This window comes from Leptonychotes weddellii, chromosome 11 (genome assembly GCF_054177405.1).
Source record: "Leptonychotes weddellii isolate Sample4059 chromosome 11, ASM5417740v2, whole genome shotgun sequence".
Taxonomy (NCBI): Eukaryota; Metazoa; Chordata; class Mammalia; order Carnivora; family Phocidae; genus Leptonychotes; species Leptonychotes weddellii.
Window position 1 is genome coordinate 15,346,178 of NC_138379.1, and position 14,005 is coordinate 15,360,182.

Here is a 14,005-nt window from a genome sequence, read left to right on the forward strand (position 1 = left end):
CAGAAGGTTCTAGAGAGAAAAGTGGCTTGAGAAACACTAAATTTGCTTCAACTCACCAGAGCCTGAGGTGGACAGAAGCCCTTCACATTTTCAGGATTCAGCTGATGAAGGACAGAGCTTATCCATTGGTAATGTGCTAGAAGAACAAGGCTTCTGGCATCTAAACCTCCAGCACACCACAAACTTCCTGCTATTATCTAATATCCCCCCAAATCAGCCATCACTGTTTCCATGGTAACCGACAGAGAAATAGCAGCCTGCCAAATGGCTTTTGTAGTTCCTTTTCCAGCTTGTTTTTCAGTATAGAACTAAAGCTAGCTGGGAAAAGAACCAGACTAATCTTTATAGCAGGGACATGATGCATTTTGGAAAGTACAACTGGGTCTGGGACAAGGAGCACAGACAAACTTTAATGAGCCCAGCTTGAAAGAATAAAAAAAGGTTCTTGGTTTCTAAAAAAGTGTCCACTGAAGTATATTTGGTAAGCTTTACTTTTGTCTTGAGATAGTATATCCTGACATTGGCCAGAAGATAGATATGGTGCTATTCACTCTGTCTTTAACTGAATTAACAAAAGAAAGGATGGGGTGAATGGAACGGCAAGATCAGGCGAGTTTACTCGGCCACCAAGTACCTTATTATCATTAAAGGAAACGATAATTTATGCTACAGTCAAAATGAATGGGCAGGAGTTGACTGGCTTGGACTAGAGGATAGTGAAGAAGGATCAGCATCCTGGAGGGGTGAAACATTCATCCCAGGGACGACGCCTGCATGAAGCCAGCTGAGCCAACTGCATGAATCAGAGGGGCACTCATACTTAGGAAACAAAGACCTCCTTGCCATTTCAGCACAGGGAGAAACTGCTAGGAATGCCGTGTGTAGAACTGGGGCGGCTTTCAGAAGACCAGCAGCTACAGAGATCTGCCGAAGGTGCCAGACAGTACAACAAACAGCTACCGCAGGGGTGGAGGGGATGGCATGTAACAAAAACAGTGGCCCCAAACAGATGCTTTTCTGTCTCCAAACTGCATACCTGAATAAAGTACACCAAGTCTCATGACTCTTCTCCGTCACTTTCAGATGAGAAATTTTGACTCAAGTCAAACAGGTATTTAGCTTCTCTTCTGATAGGTTAAAACGAACCGGATTTTGAAAGAGATTCCCTCCCACCACCTCTAACATACTCTGCATGTCTTGCTGACAGACGTGAAAATTACAGCCTATAGCAGCATACTAAGTTAGGTTTCTAAGAGTTTCCTGACAGAAAGTCAGACTCCTACAAATTCCGCACAGAAGACTAACGTAATTTATACTCTTTAATTTATGCTTTTACCTTGAGTTGTATGAATCATGAGTCATGTTCTCAGAGCCCTCACCGACCGGAGTTTAGAAAGAAAAGTAGACACAGATTTTCAAAAACCATTTCCTTTCAATCCTTCAGGAAAGGGATCATTATAATAAGATAGAGAGGATGTACTCTAATATGCATTTCCAAGGCTGTCAACTCAAAGAAAGGCTTCTGTACTTCTGGTTTAGCTAGATTTGTGGAGTCCTAGATTTTGGGATCTGTTAAAGAAACCTGAATGAGTCCTTCCAAAAGTTTAAACTTGGGTCTTGTTTACCCAAGAATGGAACTTACAGGTTCTGAGGGGGGAAAAAAAGCCAGTTTTTTGTATTCAGTAATGCATGATGATAATTTCCAATATATTAAGCTTCAATTTTCCCATCTTAAACAAAAGCCAAAATTGAAGGGATATACAATTATATCAAACTCAGTCATAGTTTAGATTATGCAGGAAGCCAAGACTTACGGTACTGACACCTTTGTATTTCCTCCCAAATCCGTTTCCTCAGCCAACTTTGTTTCAAGATCTCAGGTGAATTTTCTTACTTAGGAGGTCTATATTTTTATTAAATCAGCCATCATAGGTATAGTGCAGATTCTCTGCCACTGGCAGATAATTACAGGGACGGTACCACGTTTTCTAGTATTTCATGGCCTGTGCTTTCACTGTACTCATCAAAATAAACTGTAAGAAGCCTTGAGAAGATAAAGCTTCAGTATGGGCAGTCTCCCTCTTAAACCGGGATTTTGTTCCAAATGGTTGCCTTCAAGGCTGTGTGGCAGGTGTATTACCCATCCACTCATGAACCTTTAACAGAAGTCAGGTATATTACCAAGAAACAGCTCTTGGTCGCCATGAACAATGTTTTCATATGAGAAAATGAAGACCTTCAGCTGCCTGGAGGAGACATGGAATGGGGGTATTCTGGGCACCAGAATACTGCTAATGCTTAATGGCTGGAAACTGCTTCTACAGTAAAACTACTTATCCAGAAAGCATGCTTTGGGAATCCTTAGGCTTCAAATCTATAAATAGGCCAAAAATGTTTTTAAAAGGGTGGTGGTGGTGGTGAATGGATGTTGTAAAGAAACAGTAACTGAACACTTAAATACCTGGCAACAAAGAAAGTAACCACCAAGAATGAGAAGCCAGGATTACATTAAACATTATCCTGCATGTAGCACAGCTTACGTGCCAGTCAGAGAGGAGGAAGGAAAACTCCTGCAGGAAGGCAGAGCACCAGCATGTGCCAGGTCATAAGCTCCAGGAGGGAAAAGGTGACTTCATCTCACTCAATCATTGCTACAGCCCCAGCTCCCGCGATCATGCCTGAGAAAAAGTTGGTGTTCCTTATGCCCGGCTTGAGAAGAGGATCTGACCTTAAAAATGAGACACATGGGGGCACCTGGGTGGCTCAGTCCGTTAAGCGGCTGCTTTCAGCTCAGGTCATGATCCTGGGGTCTTGGGATCGAGCACCACATCCGGCTCTCTGCTCAGTGGAGAGCCTGTTTCTCCCTCTCCATCTGCCTGTCACTCTGCCTACTTGTGCTCTCTCTCTGTCAAATAAATAAATAAAATCTTTTTTTTTTTTTAAAGATTTTATTTATTTATTTGAGAGAGAGAGACTGAGAGAGAGAGCACATGAGAGGGGGGAGGGTTGGGAGGGTCAGAGGGAGAAGCAGACTCCCTGCCGAGCAGGAAGCCCGATGCGGGACTCAATCCAGAGACTCCAGGATCATGACCTGAGCCAAAGGCAGTCGCTTAACCAACTGAGCCACCCAGGCGCCCAAAATAAATAAATAAAATCTTAAAAAAAAAAAAAAATGAGACACATGGTGTTTCTCTGCTATTCACATAACAGGAGTCTTCCCAAGGGCAGGATGAATTTTTCATATAATTTATTTAACTGGGTTTTAACTGAGTGGAAGCTGCACGTAAAAGCATAACCATACCCAAACATTGGGTTGTCTGCTTCTCAAATGGTACTCCTGGTATATGAGAAGGCTAATCACCAATGAAACTGTGAAGTCTATTCAAAGTGCTCAGGAGCGAGTTCACTCAGTAAGTCACTGGCAACTGACAATCCCCTGCTAACACATACCAAAGAAAACCTAATCAATGGAAATTATACCAACAAAAGCTGCTTAATGGCGTAAATGCAAAAATAAAACAATATGCAGGGCACCTGGGTGGCTCAGATGGTTAAGCCTCTGCCTTTGGCTCGGGTCATGATCCCGGGGTCCTGGGATCGAGCCCCGCATCGGGCTCCCTGTTCCGCGGGAATCCTGCTTCTCCCCCTCCTTCCTGCTCAAGCTCTCTCTCACTATCTCTGTCTCTCTCAAATAAATAAATAAAATATTTTAAAAAAATAAAATAAAATAAAACAATATGCTTCAAAATACCATGCTTGGAAACTGAAATACGTCTCAGGAAAATAGCCCAGTCCATTAACTATGTTCTTAGAAACAGCATATCTGATGAAGAACAGACATGAGCACTGACACACTAACTATTTGGTCTGGATTAGGTCATATTCTAAACACAGCCTTATAAGCCTTTCCACACTGACTGGATCTGCTTTAATTTATTAGCTAAATGATCAGGAACCTTGGTAAGAAAAAGACACAAAAATAATAAGATAATCTGGTTGAGGTTTGCTCTTTTGAGTTCCTACTATCCTTCTATCTATCTTAGTTCTAAGGTCCTATACTTTTTTGATTTAAGAAAATTAACAGTCTTCGTGTCCCTCAAATGTCATGTAATACAGGTAAAAGCTGGGACGGAAAACTAAAGTTATTATATAGTTTAGTCACTGCTTCTCCACTTGAACTTGGACAGACCACCACCTCTGATATTTTGGCTTGAATTTCCTCTTTCTGAAAGAATTACAGGTTCATCTGTATTTCAGAAGATGGCTCAGAAGGCAATGAAGATGCTTACAATGTTCCCTCACAGAAAAGAGGCAGAAGACTTACATACAATAAAGTCTTTTTCAGGGGCATCTTCCTCACACCATCTTCCTTTCCCATCTCGCATGTACTAGCTTGAGACTTCACTTTATAAGCCCTCCTTCACAGCATCTATCATAATTCCAATTATTTCAATAATTAGTAATATCTGTCTATCCCCTGTATCCATGAGGACAGGGATTGTGTCTGTTCGTTTCCACCCAACAGAAACAGGCCCCCGGCGCTGGGCACAAGGCAAGCAGTTTCTGTCGGGTAAGTAAATGAATGAATGAATGAACGAAGGGAGTCCAAAGTTAACCATGGGGGAGGCAATCAGTTGAAAACATTTCAACAATAAAACACGTACTCTTACTCTCTAAATCTGAAAACAGGAGCTTTTGAGAGCACTACTTTTTTCACAGACTATTAGAAGGCAAGAAAAACATAAAAAAAGAGAAAGAGAATACTCACTGGTGGTGGCTTCCTTCTCATCTCAAAACTGCGTGTGGCACCAAAACTCAGGGAAGCGATGACGGGACATCTCCCTAGGGAAGGTTCGTCATCGCTATGCCAGTCGACACTGTCCTTCTCATTTCGGTAAAGATTGCAGAGCAAGGAGTTGAAGGTACGGCCAGTGTTCTCTTCAATCTGGTCCTTCAGTGTGCGCAGCACAGGGTGCCACTGCAATTGGGAGGCCAAGAAAAGGGGCAGAGATGGTTCACATCAGACACAAGGTGGCAGCCACAGGTAAAACAGAAGGAAGCGTAAAATCAGCCATGTTCTAAACAGGGGCGTGGAATAAGCAGAACACTGGGAATGCGAGAGCCACAGGCAAGTGGAGTCGAGTCCCTCCCATTATTTCTATTTTGATGCAAGCTGACCCCCACAATTTTACTAAGGTACTAAACTTGGTCTAGCAATGTCACGAGGACCAACCCTCTCTACGCATCTCCACCTTTCCATGTAAAATACACGACCCTCGGAAGGCAGCGACTGTCATCACATTCAGTCAGTCAGTAAGGAGGTTAAGTGGAGCGGGGAGCCCGGCCTGCCGCCCCAGCCGATGAGCTGCCAGGAAGTTGGCAGGTACAGACTGAAGTCTGAGGAGTGCTGGGTGGCCCTCTATTCACTCGACTCCTATTTTATCATGAATGACAGAATTGCTTTTAAAAAAAGATATTTAGTATTTCCAGAGTGGCTAACTCCCTAAAAATAGAACCTAAGGGAAAAAACCTTCTACAGAATAGAATCACAACGTGGCCTTGATAACTACATGGGCTGTGAGCTATAGACGATTTAAACAGATACTACAGCCCTGCCTCCTGAGCTCCTGGTTCACTTACGCCATTTATATTTGGAACTCACGTCTTGCTACGTACACTACAGGAAGCTATGACCCGACCTTAGGTTGTAGTCGGTAGCTACAATCAGCATAGCTTGTATTAGTTCTTGTTAGAATTCTGTCCTTCCTCCAAGAAACCTCAAGTACTTTACAGAGCTTCCTTTTATGACAGTTGTTCTCACATCCCTATCAAAAATTGAGGACCTCAAAGAACTTCTGTTTATATGGGTTACAACTATGACGTTTATCCTATTAAAAATTAATACTTAAGTTAAACTATCAGTTAATTCACTTAAAAAAATACAAACCCATGACACGTTAACATAAATACTATTTTACAAAAAATAACTCTATTTTCCAATACAAAAAACTGGCAAGAAGATGGCACTGTTTTGCAAATCTCTTTACTGTTTGGCTTCACTGAAGAGGTGATTCTCACATCTGCTTCTGCATTTAGTCTGTTACAATATGTTGTTTTTGTTGAAGTATATGAAGAAAATTGGCTTCACATGAATATGTAGTTAGAAAAGGACAGGAGTCTTTTCCAGCCTTTCCAAATAATTGTGGATACTCTTTGCTATTACACCAAAATTCAACAAGTACTAGTTGCAGTGTGGAATCGGAAACCATATCAACAAACTTCTGTTATATTCTCTTACATTTAAATCTACTGGTCCCGCTTGCACTTTGAATGAGTCTTTTAATCTTTTATGATTCTGTAACATCAAGCATTGGTCATGTGGAAAATATTGATCCAATGAGTAATGCAGACTGACATTACTGTTGACACATTTCATTATACAATTTTAAAAAACCATATCCATTTAATATTACCACTGATCTCATCAGAAAAGACTAAGTAACAGAAAGAGGTCAGGATCAAAGGGGCGGATATGACTTTTTCCAAAATTTTAATTCTCTTGAAAACCCAACTTTTATAAGTAACAAATCCTATCCATTGTTTTCCTTGAAGGGATACTCACTTCATTCATTTATTAGAAAATGTCTACCAAATACTCAAGCCTGAATAACTACAGTTTGTCTGCTAGTTGTTCTTTCAAACAAAAATGGTCCATGATAAAAGTAGGTAGTTCAGCTATAACTTAAAGAATCACACAAGTGTTTTGCCTTGACAAACCATCACACGTGGCTTGTAGCAGGAGTGCTTTATGCATACTTTCCATTTCATCAAACTATTAAAGAGACAGGAACTCAAATATTGAAATTTAATAAAACTAATAATGTTTACTGCTTTGAGGAATGTTCTTAAATGAAACCAGCCTTTTTTTTTTTTTTTTTTTAAACTGGAAGTGCATGGTGGTGAAGAATACCATGATCACTAGCATAGTTCGGTGACAATGACCTGATTCATGCTCAGGCACCAGAAGTTTTTTTGTTTTTGTTTTTGTTTTATTTTTAACCAGAAGTTTTTTATCCACCATTATTTTTGTATCATCAGTGCAAATTCAACATAGTGAAAATGTCATACACTCCTAATATCATTATAAAAATAGTTTTGACCGGGGCGCCTGGGTGGCTCAGTTGGTTAAGCGACTGCCTTCGGCTCAGGTCATGATCCTGGAGTCCCGGGATCGAGTCCTGCATCGGGCTCCCTGCTCAGCGGGGGGTCTGCTTCTCCCTCTGACCCTCCTCCCTCTCATGCTCTCTGTCTCTCATTCTCTCTCGCAAATAAATAAATAAAATCTTTAAAAAAAAAAAATAGTTTTGACCTGTGCACTCCCCAAAAGGACTTTGTGGACCCCTCCAGGGATCCACCAATTCTACTTTAAAAACTCTACCTTAGAGAACACCTTCAAAGTCATGTTCTATGTATGGTAGTGAAGGAATACATGTTCAGCAAAGGAAAGCATAATATTATAAGTATATCCCATGCCTACTGTCAGGTAAAACTGCCAAGGAAGCATATGTGGGAATCACTCAGCTTTGCTGTGATGTAGCAATCGTGGTAAACTGGGATTCCTTATTATGGATATTAGCATTACATTCTAAGCAGAGGATTTTTTAAAATAAACAACGATAACAACAAACCAAACTTAGATCAGTAAAATAGAAATGTTACTAACCTAACCTATGTTCAAGAGAATAAATTTCAAAGTGAAATTTCATAATAATGTTAGCAGGCTGTATTTCCTATTTATTTTATGGCTTTAAGCTTATCTTCACGGAGACAAAGATCAGATGCTAGAATTATACACTTAGCAAGAAAAACAAGAATGTAACAGAGGAAGATAGCTTTTCTGCAATGTGACTGAGAAACTAATTAGCACTTCCCTGACTTGCTTAGGGACTGAGCACTGTGATAACTCCAAGTTTGCATTATGTTTCTAAGTGGGTATATATTTTTACTGGTTATTTTTGGTGGTGAAGTAAGGAGAAAAAAAGGGGATAATGAACTAGAGGATTAATTTAGACTCTCCAGCCAATACTCTATATACAGATCCCTCAGAACTGAATGTCTAAATTAAAAATTCAGCATCATCTCACTGTTCAGTGAAGATATTCTATCCTTAAAAGACATTTGAGGAAAAGAGTATGAGAAAATATGAATCACAGAAGTAAAAGGACCTATTCAGTGGCTTTCAAAAACTGTTTTGTAGAGTCTTAGGTACCACAGAGGTGTCTCTGGGATTACAGTAGGAGAAAGGAGAGGTCAAGCTGGTAGGACTCCCAGCTAGTCAAGGCACTTCTTTATTTTCATACATTGGGTCCATATAAGATTTAGTTCAAAAAAGACTAAAAGAAGTTTAATAACCTCTGACTGAATTTGCTCCTGCGCTTTAGGTTATTAAGCTTGAGGTAATAATTTTAAAATTAAACAAGTTAAAATTAAACAAGAACCCCCAACACACATATATACCTTTACAAAATCTGAGAAAAAGACATCTCTTTTGGGTTTTTTTGTTTGTTTTTTAAAGATTTTATTTATGAGAGAGAGAGAGAGCACAAGAGGGGGTAGCGGGAGAGGGAGAAGCAGACTCCCTGCTGAGCAGGGGGCCCGATGCAGGACTCGAGCCCGGGACTCCAGGATCATGACCTGAGCCGAAGGCAGTCGCCTAACCAACTGAGCCACCTAGGCGCCCATCTCTTTTGATTTTGTTCACGATGGTATATAAACAAACTAAATCTTTTATTTTTATTTATTTTTTTTTTGATTTTTTTTTTTTTTTTATTTGAGAGAGAGAGAATGAGAGACAGAGAGCACGAGCGGGAAGAGGGTCAGAGGGAGAAGCAGACCCCCCGCTGAGCAGGGAGCCCGATGCGGGACTCGATCCCGGGACTCCAGGATCACGACTTGAGCTGAAGGCAGTCGCTCAACCAACTGAGCCACCCAGGCGCCCCACAAACTAAATCTTTTAGCAATAAACACAAAGCTATGAGCCAGCCAAATTCAAATAAAAGAATTCTAATCTGACAACCTTAATATCCAACAAAAAAGCTTGCTCGAATAAATTATGGTATGTACATACAGATTATGGAATACTACATAGCTATTAAATATGATGTAAAAGAATATTTAATGATACTAAGATATGTTGATGATACAGTTAAATAAATGTAGTATACATAGTTGATATTTTTATAGAAAAATTCTCTCTGTACAATTCCCTAAAATGAAAAAAAGTGTGTGGGGGGGGGGAGGTGCACCTGGCTGGCTCAGTTGGTAGAGCACTTGACTCTGGATCTCAGAGTCATGAGTTCAAGCCCCATGTAGGGCATGGAGCCTACTTTAAAAAATAAAAAGACTGGAGCCAAACATCAGGTGGAAGAATTACCCAAAATTTTAATATTCTTCATGCTTATCTGTAGTTTCTAAAATTTTTGAAAATAAATTCACATTACATACATTGTAAGAAAAAGACTGTCATTAAAAAATTCTTTTGAAGAGTTGTCAAAATGTCTTCAAAGCATAAATGGCCACAATATTCAGCATATCTGATGTGCCTTATGTTTATTCTAAAGCAGGGGTTCTTTTTTTTTTTTTTTTAAAGATTTATTTATTTATTTATTTATTTGACAGAGAGAGAGAGAGAGGGAGACACAGCGAGAGAGGGAACACAAGCAGGGGCAGAGGGAGAGGGAGAAGCAGGCTTCCCGCGGAGCAGGGAGCCCGATGCGGGGCTCGATCCCAAGACCCTGGGATCATGACCTGAGCCGAAGGCAGATGCTTAACGACTGAGCCACCCAGGCGCCCCTAAAGCAGGGGTTCTTAGCCAAGGGCAGTTCTGCCCCCCAGCAAATGTCTGGCAATATCTGGAGTCATTTTTGGTTGTCTCAACTGGGTGAAGGGTGCTTCTGGCATCTATTGGGTACAAGTCATGGATACTGCTAAACATTCTACAATGTACAGGACAGCCCCAACAACAAAGAATTATCCAGCCCAAAAACCAATAATACCAAGGTTGAGAAATCCTGTTCTAAAAGATTAACTACAGTGATGGGAAAGAACTTCTTTCTTAGAGCCTGTTTAATCCTCAACTTCTCTGCTATGACTATTGACAAGAAGGTAAATTAATTCTGACAGAAACATGGCCAGCCATCTGTTGGATTGGTCTAATTCAATTCTCTTCATGTTTCCAAATCAACCTCAGCTATAAAGGGTCTCAGCACTTCCCTGGGTCACATTTTAAATGCAGCCCTACAAACAAAAGCATGGAGCTATCTTCTTATGTGAAAAAGCCACATCCCCACTTCCACCCCCATCAATATTTTGTCCCTGAACACTGTAGCCAAGTGGGAGTTTATTATTACAAATTACTAGAAGCTCTAAAATGTGTCATATTTCTGTTTATCCCTGTGTCATAAGAAAAACTCCATTTTCTTCAAAGTCTCATTCAATAAAGCATAGAATTATTTGCCAAAGGCAAGATTCCAGGAACTAAACAGGGAGCTGTGGACAAGTTTAATTTATATACTAGAATCTCCTTGTCTACTGTCATGGAAATTTTTAAAAACAAAAGAAACAGTAGAAATAAGCCAAAGCCACAATAAGATTTCTAAAGTCTAAAAACTGCAGCCACAGAATGAGTATAAAGTCAACAAGAAAAACACGAGACTTTTTTTTTCACAAATGGCAAAAGAGCCTGAGAAATGGAAAGAGATGTTCTGACCTCACTGGCCAGTCATAAGAATTTGGCTCCAAAGCAAATGTGTACCAGGCAGGGTGTACACAGAAGGCTACGGCCACAAAAGCTGGGGAAAGGGGAAGATTTGAAAAAATGGTTCATTTTCCTGAAATCCTTGAGCCTGGTTCCAGTTTATTCTAGCTCCAATTTTTTTCTCATCCTCAGAGTTCATCTCTAGATAAAAAAACACACCGAGAATGATAAGCACAAAGACTCAGTGTTTGAACCCAGAGAATTTTTGGAACTAGGAACCATCATGCAACTCTACAAGATAATATACTGTTATTTTACAGTACTCTACATTTATAGTACATAGTCTATAAAACCATACCAACAACAATATTCCAACATACGTGAGGATTTGGTTCCATAGTGATTCTTGAGTAAGTGTAAGGAAGTTCTCCATACCATGCTGTAAGTCTTGGTTGCTTGTAAGTTACATCTAAGAAAGAAAATACAGGGCCTTTGAAATGGTTTAATGCTATTTAAGGTGTGCCTACTGAGTGCCATGCAATGTGCAACAAACCATGAGAAATACAAAGGCAGAGTGAAGATGGACTCTGACCCAAGGTTCCATGTTCTTAGAGGACATGGGATTTCATGAGTAGAACGCGTCAGAGCTCAAAGAAAGAAGACAAGAGAAGGTGTGTTGGCAGACACCATAGCAGCAAAGGCTCTGAGGTGAGACTATGTGTGACGTGTGTCAGTGAGGACATAAATAAGAGTGGAGTCACACTGCAGAACAGTTCAGATTAGGGAGGGTCTAAAAAAAGCAGGTTATGAAGTCTGAACCCTTGTAGGCAGGAATCTGTGACACCAACATCCATACAAGAAACAAGACACACTGTTCATCAACGTGCCACCTTTTGATTTTAAGAAAAAGGGGTTTTGACCAACCACAGCACGAAGCTGACTGTAGTCAGAAGTTTTTGATGTCCAATTTATCTAAAAGGGAGTTATCCATAGATCAGCTATTTCTCCCCCACAACTGGTATCAACTGCTACAGTAAGAACAATAACGATAAAGGCAACCAGCATTCACTGAAGGCTTAGTGTGTACCAGTCATTCTGCTAAGCACTTATCAGGCAGGATCTCATTTAATTATCACAACCACCTTACGAGGTAGGTATTATTATACCATTTTACAGATCAGAAAACCAAGAATCAGAAAACTACTTAACTATAACTTGCTTAAAATTAACAATTACTCTGAATGACAAAGGCAGCAGCAATCAAGGCCAACTTGGCCAACAAAAGCCCTACTGTGGAGTCAGGAGAAAAAGTGGACCCCTATTCTGATGTCTGAGTCACAAAAATGAAGCCAGTATACTTTGCCTCTTTCTTCACAGAAAATTTGAATTCACTCAAGGGTCCAGAAAGGAGATTTTATGCTAGAGCATGGACGTCCTCCAGTGGCCACCTCCGGTATAGCAGATACTGCCGGCCCCTGGATGCCCACAGAGGAGGGAGCAGGTTCCAAGTCAGGTAATCTTTACAAGCTCAGGACAGTACAGATGCTGAAACTAAAAGACACTGGACTCTTCTAGTGAAACTAAAATGAGAATAAAAAGCCGGTAATAAGGATCATAAAAGAACATATGCCAAATAGAATCAGAAAAAGGAAAGTTCTTGAAGTTTCTATGAAGAAAGAGGAAAGCTGGCACTATTTAAAGTAATAAAGGTAATGAACAAACTCAAAAAGAGAGCTATCAACCACAGTTCAGCCAAACCAAACATCCTTTGGTTCCTTGAATTGCCACCTCCATGCTCCTGCCCTGTTCGCTCTGATCTCTGAGCCTGCCACCTGCTGTTTCTTCTGCCTGGAATACTCTTCCCTGTCCCTTTTGGCTGGCAAATCCCTAATCATCCTTAGGGTCTCTGTTAGGTTTTAAATCTGTTTAATTAAGACTGGGTGTGGTGAAAGAGACAATGGTATCAGAAAACATTCTAGAAAGGGAGACCAGGCAGCAACAAGTGCGATCTCAGACAGTACTTACCATCTCTGATGCCAGTTCTCTGTTTCCAGGGAACGACCTCACAGAGCTGTTGCAATACCCAGTCGGCTTCTTTTAGGTCAATAAAGCCAGGATACAAACACACCCTTGATGCAGAAAGAACCATTATTAACTAAAGAACACAGAAAAGAGGGGCACCTGGGTGGCTCAGTGGGTTAGGCATCTGACTCTTAATTTCAGCTCAGGTCATGATCTCGGGGTCCTCAGGGGCTCCGCGCTCAGTGTGGAGTCTGCTTGAGATTCTCTCTCCTTCTCCCTTTGCCCTTCCCCCCACTCACGTGCACTCTCTCTCTCTCAAAATAAATAAAATCTTAAAAAAAAAAAAACACAGAGAAGATGGGCTAGTCTCTAAGCATTAGTGGAGGAAGTTAATCTGGATGCTTCCTCCTGGGTAGACAAAATCCTCTTACCACATGTCTCATGGCAAACAGAACCTAATTATCACCAGGTCATGATGTTCCAAATGTGAAATAAAAAACTTTCATGTTAAGACAAATGAAAGAGACAATAAAGGAAAAAGAATGCATGAGGGCTTTTAGAGACATGCTTCAAATATTGCTCTACTACCACCTGCTGTGAAACCTTGGGCAAATTACTTAACCTTTCTGAACCTTAGTTTTTCTGAAACACAAAAATGATATCTACCTCATAGGCTTACTATGAAAAGTAGAGTAATAAAATGCCTGGCCCTGTGTTATTTTAACAATTGGTTATCTTCTGAGACTAAGCCAATTGTAGGAAAAGCGATCTTTTATGAATGTATCAAAATAAACATTTCCAAATGAGGGTTCTTTCTCTCACTGAATACACACTTACTTCAATAATGCCCAGTCAGCTCAAAATCATTTTTCCTTCTTAAGAAATGTTCTCAAAGCCCTTGGAACATTCTGTTGAACTTCACTCTCTGGAGGTGTGTTTGATTTTTTGAAAGAGCCAAAGCTCACTTCCTGAAGCCATACCTGGTTGACAATGAGATGCGACCAAAATAATGCAACTGGGTTTCTCACATGATTATTAAACTTGCTTTGAAAGGGAGGTTCTGAAGCTCTTTCTAAGCAACTCATTTAGATATGTAAGTTCTGATATATTTATTTTAAATGCTTAATTATTTTATAGTGACAATTAGTATATTCTTGCATTAAGGGAATGCTTTCAAAAAAATGTTTTTTTTTAAGATTTTATGTTTCAGAGAGACAGAGAGAGCGT

The 14,005-nt window shown here is 40.2% G+C and overlaps 3 protein-coding genes across 3 annotated transcripts in view; all 3 read right to left on the minus strand.

The window, feature by feature from the left end:
* The window catches only part of ACCSL (1-aminocyclopropane-1-carboxylate synthase homolog (inactive) like), a 137,775-nt gene extending 132,868 nt beyond the window's left edge, over positions 1-4,907 (minus strand). The window contains exon 1 of the mRNA XM_081798291.1: positions 4,769-4,907. The gene's annotated coding sequence lies outside the window, so the exon portion shown is untranslated. The remainder of the gene's footprint in view (positions 1-4,768) is intronic.
* HSD17B12 (hydroxysteroid 17-beta dehydrogenase 12) overlaps positions 1-14,005 on the minus strand; it is a 225,367-nt gene that overhangs the window by 30,240 nt on the left and 181,122 nt on the right. The gene's annotated exons all lie outside the window — the stretch shown is intronic.
* The window catches only part of ALKBH3 (alkB homolog 3, alpha-ketoglutarate dependent dioxygenase), a 35,426-nt gene that overhangs the window by 13,925 nt on the left and 7,496 nt on the right, over positions 1-14,005 (minus strand). The window contains exons 6-8 of the mRNA XM_031020549.2: positions 12,782-12,885; positions 11,137-11,225; positions 4,769-4,978 (exon numbers count right to left, since the gene is read on the minus strand). Coding sequence (XP_030876409.2) covers positions 4,769-4,978; positions 11,137-11,225; positions 12,782-12,885 — 403 coding nt within the window. The remainder of the gene's footprint in view (positions 1-4,768; positions 4,979-11,136; positions 11,226-12,781; positions 12,886-14,005) is intronic.